Source organism: Gopherus flavomarginatus, chromosome 12 (assembly GCF_025201925.1).
Source record: "Gopherus flavomarginatus isolate rGopFla2 chromosome 12, rGopFla2.mat.asm, whole genome shotgun sequence".
NCBI classification, from domain to species: domain Eukaryota; kingdom Metazoa; phylum Chordata; order Testudines; family Testudinidae; genus Gopherus; species Gopherus flavomarginatus.
In genome coordinates this window covers 33,157,470-33,176,351 of record NC_066628.1, presented here as the reverse complement: position 1 = coordinate 33,176,351, position 18,882 = coordinate 33,157,470, and the positions used below count along the sequence as shown (strand labels likewise).

General features: G+C 37.4%; 1 protein-coding gene across 1 annotated transcript in view; it reads left to right on the top strand.

Annotated features, from left to right (window-relative positions):
- The window catches only part of TBCD (tubulin folding cofactor D), a 160,995-nt gene that overhangs the window by 106,179 nt on the left and 35,934 nt on the right, over window positions 1-18,882 (top strand). The window contains 5 exon segments of the mRNA XM_050919182.1: window positions 6,882-6,967; window positions 12,699-12,779; window positions 15,700-15,773; window positions 16,579-16,696; window positions 18,300-18,371. Of these exon segments, the coding sequence (XP_050775139.1) occupies window positions 6,882-6,967; window positions 12,699-12,779; window positions 15,700-15,773; window positions 16,579-16,696; window positions 18,300-18,371 (431 nt within the window).

The window sequence follows — 18,882 nt, the reverse complement described above, 5'->3', positions numbered from 1 at the left end:
AAGTGGGAGGGGGCAAACAGTGATGTGATAAAGTTTGCAGGCGATACAGAATTATTCAAAATAGTTAAGTCCAAAGCTGACTGCAAAGAGTTACAAAAGGATCTTACAACTCTGGGTGACTAGGAACAAAATGGTAGATGCAATTCAATGTTGATAAATGCAAAGTAATGCACACTGGAAAACATAATCCCAACTCTACATAAAAAATGATAGGTTCTAAAATTACTGCTACCACACAAGAAAGAGATCTTGGAGTCATTGTGGATAGCCCTCTGAAAACATCTGCTGTGTGCAGTGGAAATGATAATAAAAAGGGTAATTTAAGAGCCATTAGGAAAGGGATAGATAAGAGAGAAAATGTCATAATGCCATTATATAAATCCATATTATACATATTATACTGTGTGCACTTCTAGTCACGCTATCTCAAAAAAGATATATTAAAATTGAAAAAAGTACAGAGAGGAGCAACAAAATAATTGGGTAAGGAGCAGCTTCCATATGAAGAAAGATTAAAAAAACTGGGACTGTTCAGGTTAGAAAAGAGACAGTTAATGGAGATATGATAGAAGTCTGTAAAATTGTGAGTGGTGTGAAGAAATTGAATAAGGAAGTGTTATTTCTCCATCACATAACACAAGAACCAGGAGTCATGCAACTAAAATAATAGGCATCAGCAGGTTTAAAACACACATAAGGAAGTACTTCTTCACACAACTCATAGTCAACCTGTTGAACTCGTTGCCAAGAGATGTTGTGAAGGACAAAAGTATAACTAGGTTCAACAAAGAAATAGATAATTTCATGGAGGATAGGTTCATCAGTGACTATTAGCCAATATGGTCAGGGCTGCAAACCCATCTGACATGGGCTACTGTTGGAAGACAGGATATGGGCTAGATCAATTACTGATCTAACCTAGGGTATGTCTACACTACGGGATTATTCTGATTTTACGTAAACCGGTTTTGTAAAACAGATTGTCTAAAGTCGGGTGCACGCGGCCACACTAAGCACATTAATTCGGCGGTGTGCGTCCATGTACTGAGGCTAGCATCGATTTCCAGAGCGTTGCACTGTGGGTAGCTATCCCATAGTTCCCACAGTTGCCCCCGCCCATTGGAATTCTGGGTTGAGAGCCCAATGCAAAAACAATGTAGCGGGTGATTCTGGGTAAATGTAGTCACTCAATCCCTCCCTCCCTCCATGAGCGTCCATTTGATTCTTTGGCTTTCCGTTACCCTTGTCACACAGCACTATGCTGTGGCCTCTGTCTATCATAGCCTGGAGATTTTTTCAAATGCTTTGTCATTTCATCTTCTGTAATGGAGCTGTGATAGAACAGATTTGTCTCCCCATACAGCGATCAGATCCAGTATCTCCCATACGGTCCCTGCTGGAGCTCTTTTTGGATTTGGGACTGCATGGCCACCCGTGCTGATCAGAGCTCCACGCTGGGCAAACAGGAAATGAAATTCAAAAGTTCGCCGGGCTTTTCCTGTCTACCTGGCCAGTGCATCTGAGTTCAGATCGTTTTCCAGAGTGGTCACAATGGTCACTGTGGGATACCACCCGGAGGCCAGTACCTTCGATTTGTGACCACACTAACCCTAATCTGACATGGCAATACCGATTTCAGTGCTACTCTTCTCGTTGGGGAGGAGTACAGAAATCGGTTTAAAGAGCCCTTTATATGGATATTAAGGGCCTTGTTGTGTGGACGGGTGCAGGGTTAAATCTGTTTAAAGCTGCTAAATTCGGTTTAAACGCGTAGTGTAGACCAGGCCCTAGTATGACCATTCTTATGTTCTTATTCAAAAGGCCTAGGGTGACCAGATAGCAAGTGTGAAAAATTGGGATGGGGTAGGGGGTAATAGGAGCCCATATTAAAAAAAAGCCCCTAATATCGGGACTGTCCCTATAAAATCGGGACATCTGGTCACTCTAAAAAGGCCCGTATTCTAAGGTCAGTTTTCAGTGTTAGGCTTTCTGCACTCCAGCTGCCCCAAATTCTCTGTCACGCCAGCTGAGTGTTCACTCCCCTAGTGATGGGAGGGAGGCAATAAGGAATGTGTCCAGAACTGATGTATGTTTCAGGATGAAGTTAGGATAACAGTGGAGGAAAGCTTCAAGGGTGGGTATCTTTTGTGATGGTGGCCCAGCTAGGGCTGAACTAAAACAGGAGGACATCCCAATTTCCTTGATTCTTCAGAATGTCTAGTCATTGCAGAGCAGTTCACACTGCCTCCACATCATGTGGTACTGGATAAAGCAATAAAACACCTCCTTATGATTTGAGCTTATACCAGGTGGGGTGCAGCCCAAAGATGCTGCAGGTTTTAAGCCAGCCCTGCATATATATGAATGAGCCAGGTTTGTTTAAATGACTTCTCAAAAGTGTCCAGGAAATTCCAACAAACTTTGGATGATTATGCTGCTTTAAAAAAAAAAAATGTATGAATTGTCAACACCTGAAGCTAAGAAAATACATACTTATGTACATACATGCCGTCTTGGTGAGATGATAATTTTGATTATACATACGTATTTTATAATGGAAGTGATTGTATAAATGGCTAAAATTAAAATTTTTGCCTTATCCATAATATCAAGATTTCAGGATATTCTCTATCAGAGCTAGATGTTTTCAATACATTATAACCAACTGAGGCTGAACGGATAGAACGACAGACATATCCACGCAATTTGTTGTAGAATGGCCTGTAGGTTAAGTGTTCATTTATGCTCTTCTTTTTCTGAAAATGTCAACTTTATTCCACCCTTTTACTAGGAAGGTCAAGAGAACTACACACAAGCTTACACTACCTGACGCTTTCATGTCCCCAGTACTAAATTTACTAAACCAGTTTCAGTTTCCCCTATGAGAGTTTATGCATCTTACATGTACACCTCATCAAGAAAGTAAGAGTTCCCATTTCAAATCTTAGCATTATTTCTTTGTTTTTTAAAGATGTGGGCAAATTAAATCAATATTTGGCCACACATTTTCATTCAATGAAAGATTTATAGGTTGGTTTATAGGTCAGTCAAAGAGGTTCAATCCCAAATTAATCTATAGGCAAAAAAGGTCATTGCCAGGTGTATGTTGATACATTCTGTCTGCGTTTGAACTCATTACAGATTTAGCTAGTGCACAGACAGATAACAGATACTGCATATTTTCTGGAGGGATCTACAATGAAATAGTAACTTACCATGGCACAGAACCTGACAGTGAAATGGAACAATATCTGTGACTCACCTTCTTCCTGTGGGAGGAGTAGTGAACCATTTCTTGCTGCCTAGGAGAATGGCTACTTCAAACCATGAGATACACCCATTATATCTCTTTATCTCTGTATAATATGATGCAGCAGACATCCTTTCTCTGAGTAGGCTGGAAGTAAAGTACTTATTCTCCATCCAAAGTACTAATACTTTTAATAATTAGATGAGAAAAAAATGTGCAGTTTTGTTGCTTTCTTGTTCCTGACTGCATCAGCTCTGTAATGTGTCCTGTCCTGGAGGTAAGAGAAGTAATATGTGCGCATGCCACAGCAAATATGTTACTGTTCACTGTTATGATAGATTTAAAGATTCCATGTAGATGAAAGATTTTTTTCTTTAAAAAGTCCCAGAATATATTTAAGAATAAATCAAAGTAGAAGCACTGTTTTAAACAAAATTAATTTTAATACTGAGTGCACTTTTTAAAAATCCTTTGGCAGAATGGACACTTTCAAGATTATTTTGCATTCCTGTAGCCTCAGTGGAGAAGGAATGCAAACCAAAGAAATTGTCCAGATTTCCCAGAACCTGTACTTCCTGCACAGCATTCATTGTTTACATATCATGTGACCTATCCCTTTTGTAACTGGGTGTAGTGTGTTTGGTTATTGGCTAGTTTATGTTTGTCCTTAATTATTGATCGAGTAGGCCATGCTGTCTCCTCGATCAGGAAATATAACTTTGTATCATAACATTATACTAAATGAAATCAGGGTCAGCCAATCAAAATTCTGAATATCTGAGCAATTAGACATGTTTGGTGGTGAATTTACAGCTGACAACTGCATGCATAATCATATGCTATGAGTGTCTTCTGAAAAGAGCAATAATACATTTGCATAGCACAATCAGAAGTGTGATTGCTACTATGGAATTAAATTGGTTGAAAAATTGTTGGGTTCTGTGAAAACTTTCTTTAGTTAAGGATAAACACATCATGAAATATAAATGGAGATTAGTAAATAACTCTTTACTTTTTAATATGTGGTGATTTTCTTTCCACCTGTCCTCTCCTACACAGTCTCTACTGGATGTTGTTCCTTCATATGATCTGAAAACCTGATTCTGCTTATATGTAAAACTTTATATTTGTGTGATGTGTATATGTCTGTATATGTAAGATTTATACAACATTATTTTCTGTAATAGTAACAATATTGCTAATAAAAAGAATAGGAGTGCTTGTGGCACCTTAAGAGACTAACAAATTTATTTCAGCATAAGCTTTCGTGGGCTACAGCTCATTTCTTTGGATGCATAGAGTGGAACATCAGCCACGCCATCAGGGGCTCGTTCACCTGCACATCTACCAACGTGATATGCCATCATGTGCCAGCAATGCCCCTCTGCCATGTACATTGGCCAGATTGGACAGTCTCTACACAAAAGAATAAATGGCCACAAATCTGACATCAGGAATCATAACATTCAAAAATCAGTGAGAGAACACTTCAGCCTCTCTATCCACTCAGTGACAGACTTGAAGGTGGCAATTTTGCAACAAAAAAATTTCAAAAACAGACTCCAAAGAGAGATTGCTGAACTCGAATTAATATGCAAATTAGATACAGTTAACTTAGGTTTAAACAGAGACTGGGAATGGTTGGGTCATTACACTAATTGAATCTATTTCCCCATGTTAAGTTCTCCTCCCACCTTCTGTGGGTCATCTCAATTATCACTTCAAAGATGTTTTTTTCTCCTGCTGATGATAGCTCATCTCAATTGATTGGACTCTTACAGTTCGTATGGGTACTTCCACCTTTTCATGTTCTCTGTATGTGTAAATATCTTCTGTCTGTGTGTTCCACTCTGTGCATCTGAAGAAGTGAGCTGTAGCCCACGAAAGCTTATACTGAAATAAATTTGTTAGTCTCTAAGGTGCCACAAGTACTCCTGTTCTTTTTGCGGATACAGACTAACACGGCTGCTACTGTGAAACGAAATATTGCTAGTGTGGAACAAGTAATTGAAGGAAAAGCTCTTGTTTACAATGAAATTTGTTTTTAATGTAAATATCTATTCCCTCTAATAATGCTCACTGCCTCTGTGACCGCTTAATTGCAATGAAAGGTGTAGTTAATTATCTTTCTGGAATTAGGCATGACTGTGATAAGCAGTCCCCTCAATTCCAATTGATAACAAAGGAATGAGGGTGTTTAGTTCATTGTGGAGGCAATCAGTACCTGTCAGCATTGAGCCCATTGTTCCTAATTTCTAATAACACGTTTGATTTTTTTTTAAATAAATCCTTTTACAGAGATGAAGGTGTTTAAGAGATTTTCTGTGTTATTGGATATTCCAATCCTACTGTTTTTCTAAAATTAATTTCAGCACAAACATTTTGATATGAATTTATTTACTGTGCATCCTGATTGATGCAGATTATACTTAGTAAAACTATGGCATTTCCAGTTTTATAGAAATCCTAAGGAGTTACACATTGATCTGTGTGATATAACTGCTCTGTGTCACTGTATCATATTTTCTCCACTATGTTATCTTAGCCATGAGACCTAGATCACATTGTAAGTTACTAAATTTGCTGTAATAGAATCATTTTGGGTGTTGTAAAAAATTTAGCACATTCTTAACACATAAAGTTTATATAGCATGAAGATGGAGGGACTTTATTTCTTATAGCAGTGTTAATGGGTAGGTCCACAATAAGTAATGCTGTTAGCTTTCCATTATAATTTACTATTTAAGAAATTTACTGTAGCCTCCTGAAAACAAACTATTTCTGTCCATCAGAGACAATGTGAAAAGGCTACCAGGAAAGCAAATCATAATGAATGAAGATGGCAAAGGGAGTGAGTGGGGGAAGGAAACTTCTCCAAGGCCAAATGGAAGTGGTGTCTCAAATACTTGGTTGGTCAGTGATGGATAAATTGGATGCCATTACAATGCAAGATTAGGATGATAAACCTACTTCAGGGAAAGCAGATTAATCTGAGATATACAGTGTTGTTTAGGGGAGAAATTTTAAATTATAAAGTGGTGGGCATCTTGTTACAATGTCTGTATTGTTCTGAGTGTAGCTGGAGGTATAGGTCTAGATAGATACCCATGGTGTGAAAAAGATGAGTAACAAAACAAAGGAAACAAACATCATGAATCCACAAACTGGTGCAGGCCCTTCACCCTCAAAGTGAATCTACCAACAATTAGGGCTCTATTCTGACTTCGGATACACACATGGTTTCCATTGAAATTGGCCACATATCCAAAGCCGTATTATGCCACTTTTAAGGAACATGGAAATAAGCTATAAAAATGCAAATATGAAGCATCCAAACTTGAGGACCCACACCAAAATATATTTTAAAAACATTTTAAATTAACCATTTCAAAGGATACCTTAATATTACTAAATTTACTGCCTGCTGTTGTTTACTCTATCGCTTGGCCATCCTCTTTTAAGTGGAGTCAACTATTCAGCACATCAGATATCTCTTTTGTGTAGATATACTTTCCACAAAATCAAGAATTAGTGTGTATAGGTGATGCCTGTTAGTATAGGTGATATTTTCAACTGTTGACCATTAATACAAAATTTGATCAATCATAATTTTTTCTCCTATTATTGATAGGGGACTTTTCCACATGGCATTGATATTGTGACTGCAGCTGATTATTTTGCTGTTGGTAACAGAGTTAATTGTTTCCTTAATATAAGGTAAGTTCCTATGCATTAGTTTTCCTACACTTAAAGTGCCTGCTTAATTTAATAGAAATTTATTACTTTATAATATTATCTTTTTTAATAAACAGAATACGAATTTTTCTTATTCCTATCTGTGAACACATATTATGTTCAGAACATGGCAAAAGTTTGAGTGAGGTGGCCCAAGGTTCTAAACTGGGTCTGATGTTCTTCATTGTTAATTAATGATCAGTGAAAGGGGATAACAAGCAAAGTGGTAAAATTTGCAGGTGACCCAAAATTATTTAGATTAGTCAAGATTTGAGTAGACTATGAGGGATTTAGAGGGAATCTAACACAACTAGGTGCATGGGTGGCATGATGGGAGAACAAATTCATTGCTGACATATGCATGGTAATGCCTGTTGAAAGGAGTAATAGTTGCTGAGGTCTTGTCTACGTGGAAAGTTACTGTGAGGAAGTCAGGTGTGTGAATCTACAACGCACCAGCTTCTTGTGTAGTAGTGTCTTGTGTGGACACTGCTATAGTGCAGTGAAAGTCTTTGACTGTGGCTTAGTATGCTACTACTTCAAAACACAGTACTCTTAAGCTGAATTCCGAGACTTTCACTGTGCTGTAGAAGTGTCCACATAGGAGATTACTGTGCAGCAAGCTGGTACTCTAGATACACATGGTGGCTTGCTGTGCAGTAGCTTGCCATATAGACAAGCTATAATTTCTATATTAGCTGTAAACACTAATGATAAAGACGAAGGTATCATGATGGACAGCTCATTGAAAATCTTGACTCAGTGTGCAGCAGTAGTTGAAAAAGCAAAGAAAATGTTGTTGTGTAGGCTGCATAAAGAATTGGATGGAGAATAATATTTAAATAATGAAAATTATGTTGTAAATCAACAGTGTCTTTACCTGGAATACTATGTTCAATTCTTGTAACCCATGTAAAAACACTGCTAGCACGGAAATAGAGGGGTTTCAAAGTCAGGTGATAAAAATGATTGGTAGCACAGAGACTTCCTTATGAAGTGAGATTGAAAGGCCAGGACTGTTTAGTTTAGAGAGGAGATGGATTAGAGAGGGTCTCCTATTAATCTTCTCCTAATACAAGAGTAAGGGGACATTCAGTGAAGCAGAAAACACATTTAAAACTGATACAAGGAAATATTAATTTCCCAATACAAACTTAATTTATGGAACTTACTGCAAGAAGGTATCAAGACCGATTTTGGCAAGATTCAGGGTATGTCTTCACTGCAATGTAAGCCCAGGGTTAGTGGACTTGAGTCAGTTGACCCATGTTAGGAAGCCCAGGGCTTGTGCATCTACATTATATTTTAATCCTACATTAAGACTTTTTTCTAATCTGTATTCGAACCTAGGGCTCTGGCCTCCATGCTGCAATACACAGACCTGAGTTATAATAACCATATGCTAGAGTCGGTAGCGCCTCATCCCCTTTGTCCCCAGCCCCCAAAAGTGGTCGCTCTAGTCCTAGGACCATGGTGCACCGTGGGAAAACTTTGCTGCCAACCCTGATGTTACAGGAAATTTGAAGCAACTTGCTTAGCAAAAGACTTGGTCGGTTCGCTCTCCATTGCAAACTCAGGAGGCTCTATGATAGTGTGCTTGTGGATTGGTGATCAGAAGAGAATAGGTTAATGCTGACCAGACTGCTGCCATTCACGAAGTGAGGGTGGCTTTCGTTTTCAAAAGACTGGATTGCAGATTGTTGGGATAGAAAGAACTAAGGAACTTGTCCCATGGAATTGTGGGATTTTTCTGGCTGACTCCCGGGACTCAAGTCAAGTGGGGCTGCATCAGCACTGTAAAGCAGTAGGGCTTGGACCCTACGTCCTGGCTTAACTCAAGTTCAGACCTTCCAGCCTTGCAGGGTCCTGGGACCCTGGGTCCAAGCCCTGGGTTAGTACAGTTGTTGTGTAGACACAATGGGGGCTATGCTTGAGCCTGGGCTCAAGCACAGGCTTATGTTGCAGTGTAGACTATTAACTTCTTTATATTGAGCATATTTTTTTTCGAGTTTTCTTCAAGATGTGTTGCTCTGCTATGTGCTACTCAGCTAGCAGTGTAATGATTTAAGTATTCCCTTTTCTCTGTGACTACACTCCTCTTTACTGTTGCACTATATGGAGAGCCATCTTAAAGTTAGAAGCATGTTGCAGTTTTGGCTACCCTGTATTTCCCCCCACTCTGTTTCAGTGTCCTGTTCTGTCTCAGTAAGGGGAGGTGAAAAAGAATGGCTATTGCACACATCATGCAAGGAATTATGCATTTAAAAATATAACATATATAACAATGGGGGGCGTCATGCCCAGTCAGACAGTATAGAGCTACAGACCAAATGCCAGGAAAACAAATGGGGAAACGTGTCAGAGGGGTAGCCGTGTTAGTCTGGATCTGTAAAAGCAGCAAAGAATCCTGTGGCACCTTATAGACTAACAGAGGTTTTGGAACATGAGCTTTTGTGGATGAATACCCACTTCGTCTGACGAAGTGGGTATTCACCCACGGAAAGCTCATGCTCCAAAACCTCTGTTAATCTATAAGGTGCCACAGGATTCTTTGCTGCTTTTACAAATGGGGAAACGGCACTTTCTGTACACGTACCTGCTTTTTAATTCCCACAAAGCAGAATAACAGGTTTAATGTTTCCCAGTCGTCTTATTGTGATCCTATTCACTTTGCTTGGGCTATATAGTGTTTTTTGTTTGTTTTGTTTTTTCATTTAAATGATCATTCTTTGTGTTTGTACGTAATTCCCGCCTTATGCCTACTCTTTCCTTTCCCTAGTCCACATCCTTATTTTACACGTTGCTTATATCCCCCAGCTAGCCTATCTTCAACCAAACCAAACTAGGGAAATGCAATCAATCATATTCTCTTAAGTCTGTGGAACTGCACCAATTTGCACCTGCAGACCATATGGCCTACTACTTTTAAACTTTAAAAATGTACACAGCCTTAAACGAAATAGTAGATTTTTCTGGCTTGGGGGTAGTGAGACGTTTGTTTCTCTTCACTTTTTGTTTTATTTTGTTGATGCCTATACTGTTGTCTATTCTTCCAAGCTCTCTGGTTCAGCTCTCTTTTTCATTGTGACTTTCAGTGTGGTGTTAAGCATAGGTGATAAAAATGTTTCTTTTGCTTAAGGGCAAAAATATTCTAAATTAAAGAGTCCTGCTTTATTGTGCCTGCTTATGAAGCTGATAACAAAATATTTCACAACTCACTCTGGATCCTTTGACTGCTTTTTTCTTTTCTTAATTGCTGCTGCACTGATCACTTTAAAAGGAATTTCACTTAGTTACTAAAGTGTGATTCCTTAAAACCATATTCACTATTCTTAAACAAGTTTTTGTTCCTAAAGTGTGTTTTGTCATCCCGTTTGAGCTGTAATTAATTGGGTGAATACTTCATTAGTTCCTTAATTCTTTGTGTGAATGACATCAAAACACAAGGGGATAGGTATATATTAAATTGTCTATATAGAAAATATATACCATTACGTTATGGATGGAAGAATGGACCTCTCTGACAGGGCCTCTCTCCTTGATTGCTTAGGTATAATTGCTTAGGTAGTTTTAAAAAGCAGTAACATGGTGTACAGGGTCCATAGTTCTGATTTAGAATCTCAGCCCTTCACAGAGTTCTGTCACGTGGCTCTTACGCCTGCATAGATTCCCAATAACTATAAAGGTACTGTGTCTGGGTGTAAAAGTGGGTACATAACTTCCTTTGAGCAATCATAGCATTAATAAAGTTTTGACTTTGGGTGTGCATTGTTCTATGCCTTGAACTGGTAGAAATAATTTCTGCATTTGACTATTTTCATTAATGAAGGCATATTTCAGAGATACAACAGCATATATAAAAAGTTGTAGGGATATTGCCGCCTCATAATTTTTACTATATTGTTAGACGGGCTGGTAGCCCTGCATATTATTAAAGTTGCCCAACACTTCCAATAAAGACCCAGTTTTCAGTTTCTTGTAACTTTGCTAAACGTAACTATTTGGGCTGAAAATTTTCTATGCTGAATGTCTAATTTCAGTAGTAATGCTTTGGCCATTTCTGAGAACAATGAAAAACAGTGTTTTGTCCATTTAAAAAAAAAATCTGGTGACTTTGTCTTTGAGAAGCTCTGATGTACCTATGCTTTAGAGCGGGCACTTAAAATTTGGCTGGGGGAGGGGAGGAGCTTTGTATCAGAGATGTACCTTTTGCCATTCCAGTGAAAATCTGCCCAAATTTGGTCAAGTTATAAGCCTTTACAAAATCACACCTCATACATACTCAGTAGAGACTTTAGCAGCTAATTCCCCAAACATTCTGTCAGCGTTGGGTGTGTTCCAGCCCAGGTGTGAGCAATTGCAGCTGTGAAATGCAGGTCATGCTGGATCTGGGTATCTGAACTGGAAGTTGAGGTAGATGGGAATCTGAGACTGGCTAGGCAAGGAGGCTGAGATGGAAAGACTGAGATTGTCTGAACAACGAGATGGGGCCTAGCTGGTCAGGGAGAGTGGGACTGGGTAATGGGAGGTTGGGAATGACTCGGCAAGGAAACTGGTAGCCAGGTAGGCGAACGGGGATTGGAGAATGGGATTCCATAGGTAGGGCACTCATATGAGGATCTTGGGGAACTGAAATGACTGAGCAAAGGACTGGGACTGAAACCAGTGGAACGGGAATGGGGAGGTGGACAGACCTGTAGAGGTATGTGGGTGTCAGCCTGATACCACATGATGGAGTTCGTGTTTTTCAGTTTGTTTTTTTGACACCTCTGTGGGTCAGCAGTAGAGTTGGAACCTTTAGATCCACTGCACAGATCTTGGTCACTTGAGCTAATGGAGTAACTCATAGTAACAATAGACTGTCCTCCATGTACACTAGCACTAGAGGGGGATGATTCACATACTATGCCAATATAGTATAATAATACTGTACTATATACTTGCAAAAAAAGCTCTTCCCCCAATCTAATCTTGAAAATAATTATAAATGTAGAATGTATTAATCATTGGATTTAAACAGTAAAATCTATAAGCAGTTTATTTTTTCTAGTATTTATTGATCATATAATTCTTTATATGTGTATACAATGGTTTTAACTGATAATCTCAAAGTATTTTACAAAAGTATTGTAAATATTAACATAATGAATGTTACATAATGTGGAATATCATGTTTTCATGCACCCCTTTTAATAGACAAATAGGTAGTACATTTTGAAGGTTTTTTGTTTATTGCATTGAAAGCAATGGGGTCAAAATCTTCAAAGCAGTACAGTAGAACCGCAGAGTTACGAACAGCAGAGTTACCAACTGACCAGTCAACCAGTTTGGAACTGGAAATATGCAGTCAGGCAGCACCAGTACCATACTGTACTGTGCTAAACGTAAACTGCTTAAAAGAAAAAGGGATTTTTTTTAAATTGACAAGGTAACGAAATTGTTTCTGTGCTGCTTTCATTTAAATGAAGATGGTTAAAAGCAGCATTTTTCTTTTGCATAGTAAAGTTTCAAAGTGGTATTAAGTCAATGTTCAAACTGTAAACTTTTGAAAGAACTACTATGGCATTTTGTTCAGTTATAAATATTTGAGTTACGAACAATCTCCGTTCCTGAGGTGTTCATAACTCTGAGGTTCTACTGTATGTGCCAAAATTCACACTGATATACATTTTGTACTCTTTTATATATATGGATGTACTTATTTCTTTTTCAGCGTGTACATTGCTAGTTTTCCTGAGTATACACAATCAATGATTGATCACCTGGTTAACACGAAGATCAACCATTGGGATGGGTATGTTTCAAACATGTAACTTAATATTATCTGGAAGTCAAATATTCTGTAAATTTTACTTTTCCAAACTCTTTAGTTATCTTTCTTTAAAGGGAGAGGGTGGTTGTTGTCTATTTGTTCTTATCTATAGTGTGGTAGGAGCTAGAAGCCTCGATCAGGATTGGATTCCATTGTGCTGAGGCTTACAAATGCTGGTTATATTCTCCTGAATCAAGGACTAAGGGACTGAATCATATTCCTTAGAACTTTAAAAAATCATATTATGGTAATTATTTTTTAAATAAAACAGGCCACTTTGAAAGCTGTTTTTTAAAGTATTAGCAGATTTGTGCTCCTTTTTAATCTTGGAAATTCATAACAACTCTTTTTTCCATGAATGATAACATTTAAAAAAAATGTTAACGTATTAGAATTGCTAATGTATTTGTTTGGGCAGGCAATGGCTTACATCAGTGGTTTTCAGTGTGGGGAGGTGCCTCAAAACTTTCTAGCAGGGCATGAAGAGCACTCCCACTTACTCATGGAGTCACAACAGCACTCAAATTTGGCCCCTCTGTAATGACATCATGGATTGCATGGACATAATGAAATTATTCCAACACTTTTGATTTTTTCAACAACAGGGAGGTGAATATGGGCACTTCCCCACTGTTGGAAAGCTTCACTTAAAACATGTTTTTAGTTTTCGTGATATTTAAACTTAGTTTTAGGAGATGAATAAAACGCATCAGTATTTAATACATTACATAGTAGATCTGAGTGTAAACATCATCACCATACAATTATCATTCATTAAGTAGACTTAATACGTGAAGTTAAATGTTGCATTGTTGCATGAAGATAGAAATGTGTATGTATAACACAAATGTGATGAAACACTACTATAAACTATTATTACTGCTCATGATGATGTTCCTGGAAGATCTGAGATGAGCCCTGAGGTGCTACCATCCATATTTGTTTTGCTTTTCCTCTCCCTTTGTCTCTTTCAGCATTAAGTTTTTATTCATGTAGCCAAGAGCTAACTGCAGGCTGCCTGGTTTGGGCTACTAGTGTTTGGGAAAATGCCATGTTCCATAACATTGAGTGGTGTCTTATTTTGTGGTGTGGAAATAGATAGTCATACACTTTAGCCATGCTTTTTTACGTGACAACTCTCAACTGGATTGGATGTTTGAATTAAGAATCGGAAACATTTTTTAATGGTAATTTAGTTCAGGAATGCTAAGCAGTGTTCTCCTTAAAATCTCTTGCTTTGGCATGGAGAAAAGAAGGGGAAAAAGCAAAGCACCCATTTATCTCTTTGTGAGACTTATTGTCTTAGTCACGGTTTTGTTCAAGTTCACATTGATTAAATGTTTGTTCATACATGTGTCTGTGTGGGACACTCAGAATTCAGAAGTTTGTCCTTTCTGTTGTAATTTCACTGTGTTGTAAGTGTTGCAGAATCAAGAAATGTTAGAAGTAGAATAAGAAGAAACTTCTGTTAGAGAATTGTGAGGGTGTATTTTGAGGCTTGATCTTTAAGAAAAGCCTAAGGATTTTCAATTGGAGTTGGGCACGTAACTCTTCTAGGCTCCTTTTGAAATCCCAGACTAAATCAATTCTGAGAAGTAAACTAGTTGATTAATTTCCATGTAAATTAGTATTTTTAAAAATAGGTTGCACAAAATATGTTGACTGTTAGGGAATCTTTGATACTTGGAGCCAATGGATGATTTTTTTAATTAAGATTTCTGATATTTGACCTATTATGTTTAAAAAAAACAAACTCAAGTGTTTATTCTTCTAGAATGATTACACAAAACAGTCTGCTAAAAGTTCTTTTGCAAATAGAATGACACACAGAAGTGAAGCAATAATAGTTTGTACATGTCTGGTGTATGTTGGATTTCCTTTGACTTCCCCCTCGCCATTCATCAACTTGTAATAATTATTGATATTGCACGATGTGGTGAAAATGTATATTTAATAATATATATGTTACACAGAGCTTTTGTGATTAATCTTATTGAGTTTGTGAGCTGTTAGATATACATATTTTAAAACGAGTCTAAGCTTATTTACTTGGTTTTTCAATATTCTTTCTTTAAAAAAAAAAAAAGAAATAAAAACCAACAACACTTGAAGTAAGAGTGCGGTACCTGTAAACTTAAATTTAAAAAGCTGTAACTATGATCTTGCTGCTCCGGGACCACAATTATCCTTTTCTTTTGCTAGACCATGACAAAAAACATCTTCAGCAACAAATTTTTTTTTTTATTTCTGATTTCCTTACTCTTAAGAAAAAATTAATTTAGCCAATATTCTATATAAAAGGTAGTTTGACTCTCCCTGAATTAAGAGTAGAAATCAGCAAGAGAGAATAACAACATTAAAAACGAAGGTAAAACATTTCTCGTTATCTGTGGAAGGCACCTGTGGATTTCCTTAACATGGTTTCTCAGAGCACGTTTGTTTCTTACATTATTGTATAGCCTATAGTTTAGTCAACATTTCTATCCTTTTGTGTCCTTTGAGGGTCTTTTAGTGTGTGTGGGCTAGTGTGGGATACAGTATCTACTGAAGAGCGTCCCAATATGTATCATTCAAACAATATATATGAAGTGGATTCATTTTTCATTCCTACATTTAATAATGCAAATACGTTTCTTCGCTGGAAAAAATGTTAAATTCTCTCACACGCAAAAAGACAGAGGAAACTTGAGGTACTGAAATAAGCCCTGAAACAAGGGTGTACTACTAGGCCTGTATGGAGCCTATTGAATTCATCAGGATTCTGTGCTGTGCAGGGGTTGGTCTGTGCAGATCAGGATGGGGTCATAATATGTAACCGTTTTTGTTATGAAGAGCAGCAGTCAGTAACTGATACTACAGTGATTTATGGAAGCTGAACAAAAACTTTCTTTAATCTCCACAGTGTTATTCGAGAACTGTCAACCAAGGCTCTGCATAACCTCACTCCACAGGTCCCTGAGTATATGACAAATGTGGGTAAGTAGCAATATTTCTGTGTTTTATATGACACCCCATATCAAGTGTCTCTGGGCACATAGCAAAAACATACCAACAAAACAAGACTTAAACATAATACAAGTTAATATGGCTTAATAAGAGATTAAGCAAGATTTTCCCCACAACCAGATATAGTGGTGCTGTAATTCTGATGGCGTTAAAACTTTCGTTTAATGAATTACAGTGACATTTAGGAATTTAGGGAGAGGAAAAGGCAGCAGAATTTTCAAGTTGAGGTTTAAGCCAGTCCAAAATGTAAAGTGACTAATGTTTAAAACAACAGACTAAAGCAACTGAAGAACCACTTTATGCATAAACGAAAAAAATCAAGAAATGACTGAGAGCATCTTGAAATCCAAAGATATCTCGATTAGCACACGTAGCAGGTAGCAAGCTACAGAGTTCTATAAATCTTTCCAACATGTATGGTTAGTGTAGATAAAATGAAATACAATGAATTTAATATGTGGCTAATAGAGAGCTAAAGGAAGTATTTGTTCATAGTGTGTCTTTGGGTGGGGAACCATTTTTGTTACACCAGACTGAAAAATCTAACTTTGGAAATGGAAATTCTTGATGTATTTTGATGACACAGGAAAATCTTATTCCCATTTTTAAAACTGATTTTCAGATTTAGGGATCTGAAAATGTTCTTGCTCTGTATCTCTCTAAGATACAGCTCTGGGGAAGCTGACTTTTCTAGAAATGATTTTTCCACATTAATTTCTAGACAGAAGTGTTTACATATAATATGTAATTACTATTTTTATCTCATTTCTTGCAGTTTTGCCAAGACTGCTACCATTAGCAGTGGGCACAGATTTGCACACTCGCCATGGGGCCATTCTTGCCTGTGCTGAGATCACCCATGCACTGTACAAACTAGCAGCAGAGAATAATAGGTATAAAGACAACATTATCTAAATTATCATGTTTCTTTCTAATGTATAATCTTTCAGAAACCTCTCCAGTATAATTATGAAAATCTCCATCTTAGAGAACTTCTCTTCTCTTCTGTTGTGATTTGCGTTTGTTTTCATCAGTGCTGCCAACCCTTCACACTGTACTTGATGAGGTTATATACCTCAGATCTAAATCCATGAGTAATCATGAAAGTGAGACCACCTGTGGTCACTCTCAAGCAAGAATAGAGAAGACATTGTCAAAAGTGTGGTTTAACCACGACGGTTTGCCAGACTACTACTGAATGAAGCATCTTTCTGCCTTTTCTCACATTGCTATTTGAGTTGGATTGATGTAATTTTTCACTTATTTAATTTTGGTCCAGAAATGCAGTTTATATTTATTAAATTTAGCATATGTAACCAGCATGATTGCCATAAATTAGTTGGTGGAGTTACTTATTCTCTCTTCAGCCTTCACTGGAGTGGTGTGTACACCTGTGCAAAATGATTGTAAAACACCAGCAAATTGTAATTTGCCACTCACTCACACTAGTATCTATTGGGTTTCTGGGATCACTCACACTAGTAGTAGCATTTTAAATTTACTCTATACTGATAGGTATAAATAATTACACAAGATTCAAAGCAGTGGATAGTTAGGCCTTTGAATGTAAATCTGAATAAAAGTAAAGAAACAAAATTCTGTAAAATTTTTAAAATGTTTATTAATCAAATGAATTTACAGAATTTTGTTTGTTTAGTTTGTCTCATTTCTTCCAAAGCTCTGATATCCAACCTAACTCTTGTATCCCAGGGGACTTGAACTTAGGAAGAGGAACAAGAGGTAAGTAGGTAGTAAATAGGTCTGCTTTTTTGACTCCTGAAGTTGTTCAGATGCACTATTACGAAAAGTACTTGTGCATGTCAGCAGTGTAACAGTGGTACTTAATGTAATTATTTTATTAATGTAATGGTTGTACATAGAAGCTAAGTATGTTTTGTAAGAAAATCTATTAAAGGTAGTGAGTTTAAAAGAGTAAGCGAAACTATCAGTCTTGACCTGTCTTATGTTTGCCATCAGTGAAAATGGGATGTGGCTGGTGAGTGAAAAAAATCCTCTTTCTGGAGGAGTATGCTTTTTATTCAGAGATTCTGAGAAACCTGTCTAAAGTGAAAATCTAGAGAGAGTGTAATTTGGCAATTGTAGTACTAGAAACTAGAAATTGATGCAGACAATTTAAGTATTACAATAGTGGGAATGCAAAAATGCTATTGCCTAAAGGTAAAACCAAATTGGAAAAATGTTAGAATTATGTCATTACATATAGCCTTATTCTGTTACAAAAATGTTATTTTATAATTCTGCAGAAATAATACTTCTAAGTGCTTGTAGGAAAATAGGCTGTTTGTGTTTCCTGTACCCATTTAATGAACATTAATTAATGTTACAAATTTGTTCCGAGAATCACTTAGTCATAAACTTGTAAGTTTTTTCTGTCACTTTAAAAGTACAACATACGTCTGTTTAGGTGGGCTGTTTCTAAATATAAGTTCAGGGAATTGCCATGTTTGGACTTAAAATCGTTTTGTAACATTGCAGATCAGTTACGAATTATTTCAGTGAAAAATCGTTGGAGGGACTTAAGCAGATCCATTTGGAGGTTTGTGCCAAGTATAAATAGCTGTTGGAATCTTAAGTGTGTTGTTTCATTTTATACAAAGGATGTTGAAAGGTGTTTTTTTTTCCTTTTGAAAATTTCCCCCAAATCCTGCAAATGTTTGGCCTCCTCTGACATCCTCTTCTTCCGCTTCTGCTCTCTTGCTGCTGAGTGTGTCTGGTGGGAATCCTGTGATTGTGCTGACTGACTTCACTACAGATTTGTTCTCTCCACTTTGACTTCTGCCATCTTCCTAGTTAAGCAACTCTACTTCTTTATCCTAATTGAATCCGATATTTGAAATCTCAGCTGCCTTTTCACCACCTTTGATTCCCTCCTTGCACCCTGGCACCCTTCTGCCCTCACTTCTTCAATAAGAAAATCTGCAAAATACCACATGAACTTCTCCCTTCCTTCTCACCTCCTGCCCTTCCTCTCCAACTCTTCTTCTTCTCTCGTTTCTTATTTGCTCTCCTCCTCAACCTCCTCCGTTTACTCCATTGATCCCATCCAATCTCCTCACCT